The sequence below is a fragment of the Rana temporaria genome, chromosome 5 (genome assembly GCF_905171775.1).
Source record: "Rana temporaria chromosome 5, aRanTem1.1, whole genome shotgun sequence".
NCBI classification, from domain to species: domain Eukaryota; kingdom Metazoa; phylum Chordata; class Amphibia; order Anura; family Ranidae; genus Rana; species Rana temporaria.
The window spans coordinates 254,354,508-254,372,681 of NC_053493.1; the positions used below are offsets into that span (position 1 = coordinate 254,354,508).

Here is an 18,174-nt window from a genome sequence, read left to right on the forward strand (position 1 = left end):
TGACACTTTGGCCATTCGGGAAATGGCCGTGCTTGCATTTCTTCACTATCTATTCTAAACTAGATTTGAACACTGTCCTAACAAAGAGTTAAAAGTAGAAATTGCCCTCCTGCATTGCATGTTATTGAGGGATGGCTCAGTGACTGTATAGACTGTTTACCTACCTATACTGACCATCAATTAAAAGTAGCAGGTCTCCAAAGACTACGAATGTCGGGGGACTCAAAATTGATATCGCCTTCATTTATTTTCTGTTGTTAATTTTATTCATGCAATTTCAACAACTGTAAATGTTGTTGTATGGGGTATGAGGGTAGAAAAATTAATGTGTTAAATATGGTAGGTATGCAATATCATTTATTCATACATTTATAATGTTCTACTATTTTAAAGATCATGCTAATAATGTTCTGCAGATTGCAGGTATACTATTTTTAGCAGAGGTTCTCTGAGACCTGTAAACTAGAGTTCCACCACAGTAAAAATGTTGAGAAAGGCTGGACTTGATTTTCTGTTTGACTGTCTTTGTCTGCTGTGTCCTAACACCCAAACACTCTTTCCCCTGTCACCGGAACAGTAAGACATAGACTTCCCATCACATTCTGTCCATGTAATATGTCACTAGAACAGGAAGTAATGGAAAAGCTCCCACATGAGGCAGCACATAGCAGCAAGAACCTGTAAAGGTTCTAGACCAGGGGTGTCCAATCGGTGGCCCGCGACCTCTTGCTCTGGGATGGAGGGTCGGCAAGCCCACATGGCGGGTTGCCAACCCACCACCCCAGAGCATCAGTGCTGTGAATGGAGCTGGTGGTAGAGGAAGAAGAAATCCCTATAAGCCGATGATTCCTGTATAGCGCCGGCTCCCGTCGCAGGCGGAGCGATACCAAATGCACTCCACAGCAACATCCAATGATACCTGAATGGAAGACTGTTATTAAAGGTCAATTTATTACTAAAATCACAGTGTACATATGGGAATATCTGTTCTATAGTGGTTACTGGATTGCTTTCAACCTGATCCACAGGTGCAGAGCGGTGCTTACCTGCACTAAGCCATAGACTTCTGTTATTACCTGTGGGTTTGGTGCACTTTCTGAAAGTGCACCAAAACCATCGACTGCAGGAGTTTTTGTGCACTTTCAAAAAGTGCACCACACCTGCAGGATATAATAGAAGTCTTTGGCAGGAAAGCCACAGGTGCATTGCGCTGCACCTGTAGTGTGGGTAAACCACATTGCATCAGTGTGAAAGCAGCCTAATGCCCTGTACACACGATCAGGCTTTAGCCCGACCAAACTCACATCGCAATGCAGAAGGAATTCCATCGGAGGAAAAGAGAACACGTTCTCTATGTAAACGCAGACGGAATTCCTGGGAATATCCGATGGAAAAACTCAGATGGGCATACACACGTCGGAATTTCCGATGTGAAAGTCCGTCTGACTTTTTCCATCGGAAATTCCGATCGTGTGTACGAGGCATTAGGCCCCTTTCACACGATCGGTTTAATCGGGTCTGCCTTCCATTTTTCAGGCAGACCCAATCAGACCCTCCATTCACCTGTATGGAGCAGAAAATGTACCTGCAAATTACACCCACGTACCTCCAATCCGATGAAAAAAAAAAAAACTGAGTAGAGCAGGCTGTGCCTGTGTCTGCTCTGCATATGCCCTTCATCCGCCCGCTCCACCCATTGGGTCCCGCGACCAGTTACCAAATTGTTCTTCAAAAAGTTGGGCACCCCTGTTCTAACACTCCCCTAGTCTATCCAAAACTAAAACACATGTTTAGCTTGGGTTAAGCTTGTAAGAAATCTTTTTGTGAGCAGGTCCAATCCATTAGTCTTTGAGCATCTTCCATTCTTAACACTGATTACCATTATCAAGCCAATTCTAATAAGCTAAAAGGAGAAAAAATAGCACCTTAGACAGTAGGAGGCACACTTTATTGCACACAGAAATGTTCCAACTTGCAAGCAGGTCCAATCATTCTCTCTTTTCTGTAGAAGACTGAAGGATCCAAAGTGCCTTGTGCATGCACCACAGTCAATATCAAGTACGTTTTTGGTCTTGAGCAATGTCATCTCAATGTTTGAGTTTAAATACATACAGTATGTGTCAACTGTATTAGCAGAGCTCTTACATAAGGAGACACTTTATTTTTTAGGTCTGTAAAAATCCTCAGGCCTTGTACACATGACCAAGTTCGATCGTGTGTGCATTTTCGTTGAGGAAACTGTCGAGAAACTCGACGAGCCAAAAAGAGAGCATGTTCTCTATTTCCTTGACGGGAATGGAGAAAATTGGCTTGTCGAGTTCCTCGACAGCCTAACAAGGAACTCGACGAAGAAAACAATGTGTTTCGCCCGTCGAGTTCCTCGGTCGTGTGTACGAGGCTTTAATCTTTAAATGCATCTTTAGCCAAAACATTTTCAGTTTTGGATAGCTTGAGGGAGGTTTTGAACCTATATCAAGGTTTTATCTCTGTCTGTGTTCTTGCTTGAATATTCACCTTCTCGATTTGTACTAGTGACCACCCATACCGGGAAAATATATAAATTGGGAAATGCAAAGTTTTATAGTGGACACCAAAATAGAAGGTAAGGGAAGAAAATAGATCATATCCCAATTCCTATTAGGTCTTTGCCTTCAAGACAGTGAAGGCAAATATCTCCAATAACACACAGTTCACAAAACTGTGTTATGTTTGGCCTATAGATACACTTTAATTGATGCGCCTTGAACGATATTTTTTTACCTCACCTTTTTACAATATTCTTCTACAGCCTGAATTCTTAAAGCGGAGCACCACCCAAAAGGGGGAAGTTGCGCTTTAAGTACTCCTCCCCCATCCCCTGCCACATTTGGCATGTCATTTTCTTTTGGGGGAGGGGAGTGTGTACCTAGTTTTGACAGGTACCCGCTCCCACTAGGTGATCCAAGTGGAAGTTCTCCTCTCTCCCTCCCTTCAGTCTTCTGTCACAGCCGGGTGCCCACAGTTGAAATGCTGGCGCCAGGGAAAGAAGCAATGGTTTGGGTGAGCCCATCGCTGGATCCTGGGACAGGTAAGTGTGTGTTAAGAGTCAGCAGCTACACTTTTTGTTGCTGCTGACTTTTAATAAAACACAAAAACGTCTGGAGCTCCTCTTTACTATATTATATACATATTGCATCAGTTGTAGCTGTAGTAATGGCACATCAGTGAAATGTTGGCGATTCTAAAACCACAGTTCAAAGTGAAGAACTCTTCACTGATATTAGAAGCTCGATTCCATCCCATAGAAGACAGCATCACACCTTTTCTTTCTCATGCCTATTTTATTTCCAGGACAAATCTCCCAATGTCATCATACCAACTTGATCCTCTACATCCCTTCTCCTAGGTGGCTATGTAATTGGAAAAGAAAACAGCAGGATACTGCGAACAGATTTTAGAAGGATATTTTTTGTACTTTCAAAATTTTATTGTATTTCTGTTTTCAATGCACATATGGATTCTTTATTCTGGTGTCTAGACTTTCAATGTAATTTGTATCTTAGTTTATTGGTACCTCTTCCTACCTTTCCACACACTGCTGGGTCCAGACCCGTGCACATCCATTCTTGCCAACTCTGATGCCTGCTGCTTGGCCAGTAAAAATAATGCAAGCTGCCAGGCACAGATGTCCCATAGGCTTGAATGGGACATTTTGATCAAGCAATATGGGTTTGTCCCATTCAAATCAATGGAGTGTTAATGTGCAGGCACAGGCAGCTTGGCACTAGGCTGCAGACAGCACCAGAGGAGACAAGTATGGACCCTTGGGGGTGGAAATTCCGGCTGTGTGTGTTAAGAGGAGCTAGGGGCATTTTTGTTGCATAATGTACTTGAAATAAAATCAGCAAATATATTTTTTTCCCAGTAATGTTTGTAAAAGACAAATGAACCCACGTATCTGTTCTATGGCATCCTCTTTGCGTTGGTGTATTGCTTTTCAAAGTCATGCTGCATTGCAATTATAAAAAAAACTTTTATAAGATGGGACCAATTTTGTAGATGCTGATTATTACTTCAGATTTTTCCTTTTCTTTTTAACCAAATCTTAAAAGCTTAGGTTAAAAGTATAAACCATATGTTCGTAAGAGGAAAAAATAAATATTAGAAATCTCTTTACACAAGTGTGGCTACATGGCTGGTATTTTAATATACTGGCAAATAAAAAAAAGTGAATTTATGTCAATGGTAATAATAGGATGTCAATGCAACAGTAGGCATGTCATGGTTTCTAGTGAATTTTACAGTAATTTATGGCTAAATGGTAGAGACATTAAAGAGAACCCATGCTAAGCTTTTTAAAGAAAAACACAATGAGAGTGTATAGCAGGCACACTGAGGTGCCTATCCTTACCTTAAGTTAAAATGCCATTGCAAGCACTACAATCTCATACAAGCTTTAACATGTTGGTGCACTTACAAAATGTATTTCCATTTTTTTTTTAATATCCAAATTTTATTAAAAGCATTATAAATCTTCCTATCTGAACCTTGTATTTTTAACCTGCATACGATGTGTGTTGATCCTGCAGCTTCATGGTGTCATTAGTTGGCCTGTACACATAGCCTATAGTAGGGTAAATCTTCACATCCCGCTGTCACAATTTTAGTTTGTGTTCAATCATAAGGCATGCAGCATGGCACTGCACAGATTAATGTATGACCTCTGTCTGTAGTCCAAGAACTGACACTTCCTGTTAAGAAACTACATATCTAACAATCTTTGCCTCTATCAGTCTAGTGCTCTGCAGGTTAAAGCTAATAATGAATCTGACACAGACAGAGAGATCACCGTTTTATAACATTAGCAATCTCTCATTTGTGATCCAACACAGGAAATGGCAAGGCTTGCACGGGACGTTATGTGACCCGGAACAAGAAGTTGCTTTTCCCTTTAGTGAATAGGGACAGGCTAGTTGTATAAAACTATGGTGAATCAATAAGCAATTACACCGCAGCTACAACATATGGGCCCATCATTACAAGGTAAGGCAAAAAAACAACACAGGGAATAAAACTACACTAATAGATAAAACAACAAAAAACAAACATTTAAAAAAAAGAATACGTTGCCTTTAAACTAGTTATCCTGCCTGGTTCAGGCTCTTCTAGTTATGAGGTGATGACTTATTATCATGCTCCTTTGTTGTCACGATATGAGTTGGCACACATTGTCTCCATCAGGGTTGCATGCGACATGCAACCCTGATGGAGTCAATGTGTGCCAACTCATATCGCGCAGGCATTGGCCATTGTTACACTATCAGTATGTAGGTCCAGAGCAATGTTGTTCTAGAATGTGCATGTAGACAGGAGATACCAAAAGCATAAAACAAAAATATATATAAAAACATAAATTTTATAAAAACTGTTAAAAATATAATAATTTATGAAAAAGAAAAACATATGTATGCTTTTGCAAACTGTCTTCCAGTGCAGTGCCTGAATGACAAACATGTAGTAGCAGGAACGTTAGTGTACCCACTAAACCATGGGTACTCAACCTGTGGCCCTCCAACTGTTGCAGGACCACAAGTCCCATGAGGCATTGCAAGGTTGATAACTACAAGCATGACTGCCAAAGGCAGAGGCATGATGGGACTTGTAGTTCTGTAACAGCTGGAGGGCCACAGGTTGAGCACCCATGCACTAAACACTATCACTATCATTTCCTTAAAATACTTAGCATGGGTGTATTTGAAGCTTTTGGCTTGAATTTATCATACACAATAACAGTAATGCATATTATATACTGCAGGTGGACATTTTCAGATGGAAGTATACATCCTAAACAGCATACTACTTACAAGGAACTTCAAGTGAGATGTATGTGCATTGTGCTTTGTAGGTATAGCAGTCCATGTGTTTAGGACATACGCAGCACCATTCATGCTGCAAACAAGAGAGTCAAGAAATTCTGAATACAGGAGACAAGGGATGATTGAGCAGTTTGGAAAAGACTGACATTCAAATGTTCTAAAAGAAAAAACTAATCTTATTAAAAAATGAACATATCTGCAGTGGTGAGCCATTTCTGAAGCTCAAAGGCAAATAAAGTTATGCATTTGTGGCTAAATACCCCATGGTAAAATACATTCTCATAAATGTTCACAGCTTGTCTGTGATGGAAAGTTCAGTTCCTTTCCAACTACAGCAGTTATACAGAGATGCATAAGTTATAACACGAACTTGTACCATAGGCCTGGTACATGTACGCATGTCAATCAGCAGTTATTTACAAACGGTTCCAGATTTGGTCACCTATGGCTGCTAACAGTACAAAGACATACGACTCCGGCGCATAGCTTCACTTATTAGATAGGCAGGGCTTAACTCAGGCTCCTCTGTCATTATTACTATATTTTGCCATTCACCAGTCTGGTTTGATTTTTTTATAGTGTCTACTACACACAGAGCATACAGACAGTCATCAAAAGTGGCTGCCATTGTAAGCGGCCTGCCATCCCATGTTCTTCTGTCTTCCTGGTCTTCAAATGCTTGCCGCACAGCCTGTACCATTTTAATAGTCCCTCTCAGGTAAGGAGAAGGTATGTCGCTAAAGGCCTTTTCAGGCAAGAGGGAGTTGCTGACAGGTGTAGAATCTTTTAACAGTAATTCTCTCTCCAGTGAAGTGTTCCTTTGGCCGTAGAGGTCCGTCCCCAATACCATTAGTCTACCAGCTGATCCACCAACTATAATGTCTTGTTTAAATTCCCCGGGGACATTGAAGTTTAGAGTAACTGTACAGCAAACGCCACCTTCCAGAACCATCTGAAATGTACAAAAGTCATCACTCGTTATCTGGCGTATTCCTTTTATATGGTCTGTCTGCTTCACAAATGTTTTCAGAAGCCCATGGACCTTTACTGCTTTCTGGCTGGTCAGGAACGTCAGCAGATCAATTATGTAGCTACCCACAGAATGCAGTCCACCTCCGCCCATAAGGTCGTCACAGCTCCAATTATACTTCTTTCCCAAGAGGCTTCCACTGTGAACCTGTACTTCACATACTTGAAGCTCCCCCACGTATCCCTCCTGAATCAGCTGTTTCATCTTTCCAAAAGCAGGCAGAAACCGTAACACATTTCCCATGATGCTCATTAACTTCGGGTAATAATGGGCCGCCGACATCATGCGGAAAGCATCAAGAGGCGTTGCTGTTCTGTCACAAATGACGTTCTTTCCGATCCCTGTAGGACATAAACAAAAATAATTAGACTAATATATTGACATGTTGTTTCCAATGTACATAAACAGTGTATAGGAGTTAAATGAATGCAACTGGTATAAACAAGCTACAAATTATTTTCAACACACCAATCTCAATGTACAGCAAATGAGACATTTGTCAGTTGGGATCCTAAAAATAGAAATGTCAAGGGTTCCAAAGGAGCCAACAATCACAATATGCCGACAACATTGAACATCAACATCTGTCCTTCAAGACGCAAAAGAGGGTTTAATTTCTCAAAGAATAAACATACCGTCTATACTCGAGTATAAGCTGACCCGAATACAAGCCGAGGCACCTAATGTTACCACAAAAAAACTGGGAAAACGTATTGACTTGAGTATAAGCCTAGGGTGTCCATCTTCATGCCTCACTCTGTCAATGTGCATGCCTCACTGTGCCCATGCCTCACTGTGTCCATGACTAGACTTACGTTTAACATGGAAGTATATAGAAGGAGCGCCCGGCTTTGAAAAATCCGTGCTTCTCGGCCATAGGTCCTCCAGACAGCAAACTTTGCACATTTATACAGGAGAACTGGGGCTACATGTGTGCCAAGTTTCAGAGGACCTACGGCCGGCCAGTACCGGGTCCCCAAAGTCTGGGAGATTAGGCGCAAAAAGGTGACTCGTATAAGCCGAGGGGGGCATTTTCGGCACGAAAAAATGTGCTGAAAAACTTGGCTTATACTCGAGTATATACTGTACATAAAATGTGTTAAAATCCAAAGTCTATTATCACAACCAAACTTAGCAGTGTCAAATAGCAAAAAGTAGCTAAGGGCAATACATATATGTAATGGCTGACTGAAGTGGACATCATAGCAAGCTTTCAAGTTGTCAGCTGGGGTTAATTCAAAGAGCAATTCAAATATTATTTATATCAAGTGTGCTTTCGATCGTTATCCATGAAGGGAAAAAGCAACAGGTTCACTTTAATGCCTGCCTCCCTCCCCAGTAGCACACACACTTCCCATCGCTCCCCTGCTACTCTATTCAATAAGGAAAGCAAACCATCCATGTCAGACCTTACATAGGGCTCACTGCCCCTGTGACTGGCACAGCCCATGCATCAAGCATCGACATTGTCACAAGAGATGAATCAGAATATAAATGGTATGACAGCCATTGGAGAATGGCTACTTTCACATCATTTGTACAACAGACAAAACACAGAAATTGCCATTTGTTCACACTAAACCTGATTAATGCTACATTTCAATGTGCAAAAAAATTGCAGAACCAGGGTTGGGGTTTTCTGTCCCAGGTGAAAAATACAGAAGCTGACAGTTTAATTCATAATGGTTCTGGTATGACAGGATACCTGATAATGGTTATATGAGTTTAGGGATAGAGGTGTTAGGTTTAGCAGTAGGAGAAGAATAGTGAGTTTTCGTTTTAGGGGTTTGATTTAGGGATAGGTTTAGGTTACGTTTAGTGTTTATGTCAATTGATTTTTGAGTCTGATACATTTAAAGACACCCAAAACTATTTTATTACACCACAAATGACTACAGCAAGCCAACAACAGACTCATGCTTTTAGGTTGTTGCCCATCGAAAAAATTAAATAAAAATGGTCTTGCAATGATAGAGCATTATGGGCATTGGGAAGTTTAGGTACTCCATAGGAAACCCCCGTTCATCAGGGCTGCATAAAAACTTCTATACATGGAAGGAAATCGACAGCAGTGAAGGTAGACTCAAACATAACAGAATTTTTAGGAATACCAGTAAAACCTTGGTTTGCGAGCATAATTTGTTCCACAAACATGCTTGTAATACAAAGCACTTGTATATCAAAGCATTTTTTTTACAGGGTATAAAAGAGAAGAGAGGCACCTCTAAGTGTAGCAATAAGTTGCAAAATGTTGTACCTTCATTAAATGTAACCATATTGCTACACTTAGAGGCTCTTCTCTTCTTTTTTATACTCAGTTGTGACATGACACTACTCTTATATAAAGACATCGCTTGTATATCAAGGCAAAATGTATTAAAATATTTAGCTCGTCTTGCAAAACGCTCTTAAACCAAGGTTTTACTGTACAAGCTTCATCAGCTGGTTCACGCTCTTATTTTACACTTGCTACTTTACAAATGGCTTGCAGGCCCCCCCCCCCCCCAGTCGTTAGGTGATGAAGGTCATGTATAGGTGATATAAGTTATGTTTATGTACTACAAGATACAGACAGACATCAAAGTTTAGTACCGTATATACTCGAGTATAAGTTGACCCGAATATAAGCCGAGGCACCTAATTTTACCACAAAAAAAAACTGGGAAAACGTATTGACTCGAGTAGGGTTGTCCCGATACCTATACTAGTATCGGTATCGGGACCGATACCAAGCATTTGCCCGAGTACTTGTATTCGGGCAAATGCTCCCGATGCTTCATCCTATACTTGTACTGTCGGCGGTGATCATTCCTTCGGGAAGTTACAAGCACCGATCACCGCTGATTTTAAAGCAGCTGAAAGCCGCTGTGTATCCCGTGTATGCCGCTGTGTATTCCCGTGTATGCCGCCGTGTATCCCGTGCATTCCGCCGTGTTTCTCTCTTCTTCCGTGCTCCTCCTCCACTCCCTGGAAATGTCAGGATGAAGAGCGGGGTAGGAGTCTGTAAATCCGGCTCCTTACTGCTCCGAATGGACAGAGTCAGTGACCACTGACTCTGTCCCTTCACATAACTGAAACATCGTAACCTGTGTTTACAAATGTTTCAGTTTATGAATGAAGAGAAGACGCTGATGCTGCCGAGAAAGGGACAGGGAAACATGTGTTCCTAGTCCCTTTCCCTGTCTCAAAGGGAAGATGTCAGAGGTCTGTTAAGACCCCTGATATCTCACCAAAGCCCCCCCAACAGGGCTGAAAAAATAAATAAAAAAAATAAAGAATAAAAAAACAAAAGAATAAAAAAAATGATTGTAGAAAATAAAAAAATTTAAGAAAAAACACACTGACATGGTCCAGCCCCTCCCTTAAAAAAAAGAAAGCATTATAAATAAAAAAAATTGTAAAAAATTAAAAACAAATTGTTAAAAGATAAAAAAAAAAAAAAAAAACCATACTGACACATGTGCCGCTGTCACGAGATTAAAAAAAAGTATCGCTATTTGGTATCGGCGAGTACTTGAAAAAAAGTATCGGTACTTAAAAAAAGTGGTATCGGGACAACCTTAGACTCGAGTATAAGCCTAGGGTGTCCATCTGCATGCCTCACTGTGACCATGTGCATGCCTCACTGTGCCCATGCCTCACTGTGCCCATGACTAGACTTGCGTAAAACATGGGAGTATATAGAAGGGGTGCCCGGGTTTGACAAATCGGTGCTTCCCCGCCGTAGGTCCTCCAGACAGTAAACTTTAAACATTTGTAGAGAACTATGGCTACATGTGTGCCAAGTTTCGGGTCCAGAGGACCTATGGTCGGCCGGTACCAGGTCCCCAAAGTTACAGGAGAAATTACCGTTTAACATAAGAGTCTATGGAAGGGGTGCAGACTTTGAAAAATCGGTGCTCCTCGGCCGTAGGCCCCCTGGACAACAAACTTTGCACAATAGTAGAGGAAGATAGGGACTATATGTGTGCCAAGTTTGAGGTCCAGGGGACCTACGGCCGGCTGGTACATGGTCAAAATCCAGGAGATTAGGTGCAAAAAAGTGACTCGAGTATAATCCGAGGGGGGCATTTATAGCACAAAAAAATGTGCTGAAAAACTCGGCCTATACTTGAGTATATATGGTAACTATATTTCCACCAGAGCTCTGATTTGGGGGCAGAATGTGTTTTTTACCTTAGAACAACTTTAAAAATACACGGGAATGCAATGCAAAATTGTACATAGTATAATACTGCACCTCTGACAGAACATTTGTCAGTGGGGACACCATGTTATAAATATTCCGCTCTCGGAGGAACAACAATTCTACAAGAAGTAATCGAGTCATTAGAGACGCTTCAAGTCTTCTAACTCCTCTGCAAGGCTTGTTGATGCACACTGCTGGAAACAGCATAATAAATATTTTGCCACTTAAAGTAGATTTAGGAGAAAGATAAAGATCTTGTATCTGATTAGATACCGTACACATACAGGAGATTTGCATCTACTTCCATTAGAACACTGAGGCACTGGCTGTCTGCAATAAATACATTCATTGTACCCTGTCTCTTGCTGGAAATCTAATAGCGATTTCCATTTACCAACATCTTGGTGAGATCTGATACCGTGCTACAAGTCCACAAAATTCATTATTGGTCACCAATGGTCATCATTTTGTATTTTAAACCATAAAAACAACAGTAGACTCTGCCAATGTTTACATGGAAAAAGACTGCTACTGTCAAATTTACCTTCGTTTACTGCCACCTTCCTTCTGCAGTCCACCCTGAGTACATAGGCTGATCCAAATCTGTCCAGTTCAGCAGGGACCGGTTTGGTCAACTTCTGTCAAAATGACAGGCTGGAAAACTTTTGTCAAATCAGCAACTGGAGCCAATCAGCTGCAGCCACTGATCAGTGTATTCTAAAGCCTCGTACACACGGTACAAGTGTTGGCCAACTGAGCCTTTTATTTTTATCAAAAGGGAGCGTGCCAGGATCTTGTCTTGCATACTAATGTTACACAATTGCCGTGCCACAAACTCAAATGTAGTGACGTACAACAAGGAATTTCAGTTTGAGCGCTACCCTTCCTTTTGCCAATTTCGTGTTTGGTGAGCATCGATTCCTGAGCAAAAAACAAAAATCAGACGCGCAGCGGTTGCCCCGCCGAAAATTTACTAGCCTGTCATCCAACATTTGTTGGCCGAAAGTTGGACAACATTTGTCAAAAGGAGCATACCAACGGTCAGATTTTAGGACAACAGTCTGTCAACAGACAATGTGTACGAGGCTTAACAATGGTGGGTCCCACTGTCAGAAAACAATGTACCCGCAAGGGGATGCCTCCATGCGCCGCTGGCTGAAAAATACCTGTCTACGGCCAGCTTAAGCTTTCTTAGTACTTAATAGTACTTAATCATATCAAGATGGATGATGTCAACACCCGCCATATTCTGGCCTGGCAACTGTCCTCTTAAAGTGATTGTAAAGGTTTTTTTTTTTTTTTTTAAAGGGTAACTCCACTTTCGTGGGGGAAAAAATAGCAAAGAAAGAAAAAATAATATAGCACATATAATTGTGACACTAATCATATTGTAATTTAATGTTATTTAAAATTACCTTTCCTTTTCAATCTGCGCCACTGTACGTTTCTGAGAATGCATTGCAATACGGCTACCTGGAGTTGTTCTGTAGGCATGTGTACTGACCACTCCCCAGAAACCTAATTTCCTGCTTTTGTGATTGGCTTACCAATTTTCCCAGAAGTCTGCCTAAGATACAAGTCAGATTTCAGGCATCCCCTGCAACACAAATGTCATTTTTGGAGAGATACTTTCAATAGGAACCCATCTAAAGGGATGGAGGCCCGGCAGATTTCCTCATTAGTGCCCTGTAGCTGCACTCCTGACAGATAATTATGAAACCACTCCCATTAGACCTACTCGGACAGAGGCACAGACAAACACACATGGATTTCTTAAGAATAACAAAAAGGTAGGGATCTGCAACAAAGGTTGTTATAATCCATGCAATGTACATTGTCCACCGAGAGGGGAATGTTTTCTACAGGAGTAGGGAGGTGGCAAAGAAGCAGAGGGCAAACATTGTTGCTTTCTCTATAAGGACAAAGGGACAGTAGGGGTTGATTAAAGCTCAAGTTAGAATTTTTCAAAAATGGTAATTAATCTTTATGCAAACATGCTGCAGTGTTTTTATTTACATTCCACATACTAATTTATGCACAGTGTATGCTACATTCATGCCTCTGGTGAGAACTGTTGGCTCTCAAATGGTTTCAAGAATGGCTGGTGACATAGCTGATCACATGTACAGCACCATGGCAACTGCAGATTTACATAAAGACTAAGATGGCGGCATACTCGGGGGATAGGAAATACTAGGGGTGCAACAGATCAAAAAACTCACGGTTCGGAACGTTTCTTGGATCAGAGTCACGGATCTGATCATTTTTTGGATCAGCAAAAAAAAAAAAAAGACAATAAGTCAGGGAAGGCAGGGGAGCTCACCTAGGCCGCCGCCGGGTGGAGCAAGATGGCCGCCGCTTTAGGAGGTAGGCTGACGCCGCGGTCAATCCTAAGGCAGGTGTAGGCTGCGGATGTGCTGCGGGAGCGCTCTCAGGCACTCCGGAGGCTGATCCAGGAGGGGAGCGAACTTCAGGCAATCTGGAAGGCCACGAAGGCTTGTTGCGGCCACCGCCATGTGGGCCAAGATGGCCGCCTCTCCGGGAGCTAGGCTGAAGCCGCGGCCTTTCCTATGGCCGATGCAGGAACGGGAGGCCGCTCACACTACCTGCGTCCTACTCCAATCCACGGATCACATGTGTGCCGACCCGAAGGTGTTGATCCGTACGGATCACAGGTTAATGACGATCTGTTGCGCCACTAATACATACATATGCACTTTCATTTTAAATTACCAATATACTTCCGATTGGATGAAAATACATTTAATTGATAGATTAACATTTATATTTACTAAAACTTGCAACCTGTACTTTTCACTTTCCATGTATGAAAGTTCAGTAATAATTTGCTGAATTATTCTAAAGTTCCAAGTTTACATCTTCTTTGAACAGGTCTAAACATAATGGGGTTTATTTACTATAGCAAATAGGCTGTTCACATTGCAAGGTAATTTGCCTTACAGTTTACTGAATGTGGTGACATTTCACTTTACAAAAGAGATTATCCAATCATGTACAAGGAAAAAAAAAAAAACAGCATTTTTGCTTGCACATGATTGGATGATTCAAGACAGAGATTCACTTAAATTTACCTAAGCTCTGGGGAAATTCCCTTACGAAGTAAAATGCCTATTTGCCTTTAGAAATCAACCCCAATAGCTGTATTGCTATAGTACCCTGTGCTTCAGGTTTGGCTATTTCTATTTCTATTTAGGTCTCATCTTAGAATGGATCTCTTGTGCATATCAAACCGTTCTATTTTTACACTGATTAATGTAGATAATCTCAGTCACCAACTTCCGCCAGACCTCCGCAGCCAGCAAGTGTAAATGCGGCTTCATTACCCAGCTCTTAGCAGCAATGTATAAACACTTCAATTACACCCAGTCAGGCTTGTGAAAAACAGAAACAGGAAACATGCTGTGCCATCCCGCTGATGTTTTTTAATGTGTAGATTACTTTATTGTAATTTATTGTTTTATCACTACAAAATAGCTTTTTAGTTATATAATATCGGAAACAGAGTAGGCGAAGCCAATCTGTCAAATGTTTAACAATCAAGCACTGGTTATTTACTACATAGTCCTTGGTTTAACTTGAAGAGCAAACATATGCCCCCTCCTTTACCCTCACCCTAATCCCTAAACGCAATGCTCTTTCATAACCAATAGAAATACTCGCATTGCAAGGGTTGAGCCAAAGCTCTGACTTGGGGCAGAAAGTCACTATTTGCATAGTGTGAAGGGGCAGTCTACTTTTTCATTTCATGGACTGCAGATTTCATTACTAGAGTATGGCATTTTTTTTTTATTATTATTAAAGTGGTTTTCCACCTTTTTTTTTTTAGTTTATGAAAAGTCAGCAGCTACAAAAAGTGTAGCTGCTGGCTTTTAATAAACAGACACTTACCTGCTCCACGGCTCCAGCGACGCACCGGCCGGAGCTCCGCTCCTCGTCCCCCCTCGCCGGCCGGCATCTTCATTCTTAGTGTGGGTACACGGCAGTGACAGCTTTTGGCTTCATGGCCGGGCACCCACTGCGCATGCGCGAGCGTCAGTGCGCATGCGCGAGCGGCGCGGCACCGTCCGATTGGACAGGCGCTCGCCTACAGGGAGGGGCTGTGAAAAGGCGATTAAGCTAATCGCCTTACCAGCCCCTCGGCGGAAGGAGGTAGTGGGACAGGAAGTCCCCTTCTCCTGAAGCCCCCACTCCCCCCCCCCCCAAAAAAATTTACATGCCAAATGTGGCATGTAAGGGGGCGAGGAGTGGGTTAAGCGAAAGTTCAATTTTTAGGTGGAACTCCGCTTTAAAGTCCCATATACATATTACTAGAACTGACCAATAGATATGATCATATATACCATTTCTTTTAATTGCAGTAGTAAGTGTAGCCATCTTCATTGTTTAAATTTCGACTTTGAGTAACTGCAGTATCAATTCATAGAGTAGAGTAGAGGAAGCAACAGGAAACTTCCATCAACTGTAATGCAAATTACAAGCATCTGCACTGGTCTTTTATTATCAGTACCCAAAGAATTTACATGACTATTGTCTGACTTTAACAATACTGAATGACAATCAGGTTTTCTAAAGGGTGTCTACATTAGAAAATTTGCCATCACTTCTGTTAGGGCAAAACTTACTGGCAGTGACAGAAATTTCGGCCAATTACTAATTTGGGCCGATTTACCAAAAGAGTTGAGAATGTTTTCTAACTTGCGTGAATATTCACTTCAATCATTCAGTCATATGCAGATGAAATAAGTAAACAGGATTTTTTTTTAACATGATTGAATAACTGAACTTGGTGATTATCGCTAGCGGCTACAGCTGCTGTTAGTGATAATTGCAAGAGATCTGGCAGGCTGGTCGTACCCAAGTTAGACGAGCGATCAACTTGGTACATTCGGCAAGCTCATTAAGGGTCCTTTCACACTAGCGGACCGTTCGTCCGCTCATTACAAGTCCGTTAACAAATTTGTAATGAATCCCTATGGGATTGCGTCCGTTAGCGGATGGAGCATCCGCTAGCGTCCGCGTCAGTCGGGATCCGCTTTTCCGAACGGAAGAAACCCTATTTTTCTTCCGTTCGGCGGAACGGATTGGATGCAGACGGACAGACGGTCCGTCTGCAGCCGATCCCCCATAGGGGAGAGCGGAGCAGAGACAGGGCGGTCTCTGCACTGTGTGCGGGGACCGCCCTATCCGCCGACAGCTCAGCGGGGATCCCCGCTGAGCTTTGGCGGACACATGGAGCGGACCCAGAAACGGTCCGCTCCGTGTGAAAGAGCCCTAATGGTCTGAGCATCGGCCGATTCCTGCTGAACAGGCCAAGATTGGAACTGTGTATGGCCGGCCTAAGGCAGAAAGAGCAGTAAAAGCACAATCCAAATGGCAGGGCAGTTCTGTTAAAGATGACAATCACACGACCCTGACATCAATCAGACTTGCTAGCTGATGCGTTTCAAGGGATGTGCCCACTTCTTCAGAGCAAAGCTTTGGTAATGCACTAAGCCTTTGCGCCTTTTTTTTATGGTGCAAGACTCCCTGGTCTGAAGAAGGAGGCAATGGCATAGCTTGTCAGTTGCTGATGGCAGTTGACATCTGAATGGTCAAAGGAAAGGGGAAAGAGCGGTGCCAAGCCGTCAATAATGTAGATTTATTGTATGGCAAACTAATATACAGTTAAAAATGCACTCAAAAAATTTCAGTAGAAAACGAGCATGTCAATAGCTCCAAGGAAGATTGCTAGTGGGGAATCTTGTAGCAGACCTGTCATCCTAGTGGCTCCAGGCTGGATTTGACTCCCCATTAGCAATTTCCCTTGCAGAGGTATCGGCAAGCCACCGGGAAGCCGCTACAAGGGATTCAAGCCGTCAGAAGAGCTGTCAGATACCAACGATGCAGGAGACAATCAGGAACGCATTTCGAGGGCCAGGTCCCGCCTCCTTTGCCAGCCAGCCTTCGACCTAGAGGCTCAAGTCTGGATTTGATTTTCCATTGGCGGTCTCCCTTGGAGCTAATGACGTGCCCGTTTTTCACTGACATTTGTGAGTATATTTTTGTCTGTATATTAGCGTGCCATACAATAAAACATGCTAAACTATTGGCAGCTTGGTGCCTTTCTTTCCCCTTCCCTTCTTTTATTGCAGTGTATGGGTTCCCAGCCTGCTCCAGGAGGCTTTTACCAGCAGTGTCAGGCTACATACTGTTAATTATTCTAAGCCTATACCTCCGGGACTATCTTTTAAGTGTATTACTTGCACACAGATTTATCTCTAATTGTACCCTGGATTGGCAGCTAGTGCAGCGCTAAAGTATTTAGTTGTGGTTTGGTTTATAGACATCTGAAAATTTCTAAAATTTAGATATGTAAATCCCAATGTTTACATGCACACTGGACTTGTGCACTACCGGGAAAGCAGGGGCCAGTGCGCAAGTCCCCACATGCATGTAAACAATGTGATTTGTGTATATACTTCTCTTCTACTATGCTGTATGGCCCTCTTGATGTGAGCAAGAGGCCGTTGTAAATCAGATTGAATTTGTTTCTGTGCTGGGTCAGAGTGACATGAAAAAAAAAAAAAAAACCTGCACTAAAAAAGGTAATTATACAATCACTTTCACTCTAGATATCCCTGCAAATTTCCAGAACAAAATATTAAAAAGGTATAGCTTACCTTTACCAAAAAACTGCCTATGAAAATAAGGGATGTCTGTATATTAAACCAAGCTGTGTAGCTTTGTCCAAAATTTAATAATGCTTTTGCTACAGGTATAGGCCACTTAAGACCCTTTTCACACGGGTTGTCTGATCAGGTCTGCCTGTTAGTTTTTTAGGCGGACCTGATCGGACCCTCCAATGTCCTCTATGGAGTGGCAGATGTCATCGGTGACATAATCAACTGACATCCGCTGCTATCCTATCCAGTCTGCAAAATACACACGGATAGTGGTCCTATTTTCAATCTGGCGGATCGGATTAAAACTGACAGGTGGTCCATTTTCACCTGATTTGCCCATAGAGGTAGCGAGACTGGATCCCCCCTCTGAGCATGCAGAGTCCATCAGGCGGAGGCTCCCATGTGAAAGGGCCTTAG

At 42.2% G+C, this 18,174-nt stretch overlaps 1 protein-coding gene across 1 annotated transcript in view; it reads right to left on the reverse strand.

The window, feature by feature from the left end:
• Positions 1–6,013: 6,013 nt before the first annotated feature.
• The window catches only part of GFOD1 (glucose-fructose oxidoreductase domain containing 1), a 133,041-nt gene continuing 120,880 nt past the window's right edge, over positions 6,014–18,174 (reverse strand). The window contains exon 2 of the mRNA XM_040353741.1: positions 6,014–7,226. Within this exon, the coding sequence (XP_040209675.1) occupies positions 6,307–7,226 (920 nt within the window). The 3' untranslated portion in view covers positions 6,014–6,306. The remainder of the gene's footprint in view (positions 7,227–18,174) is intronic.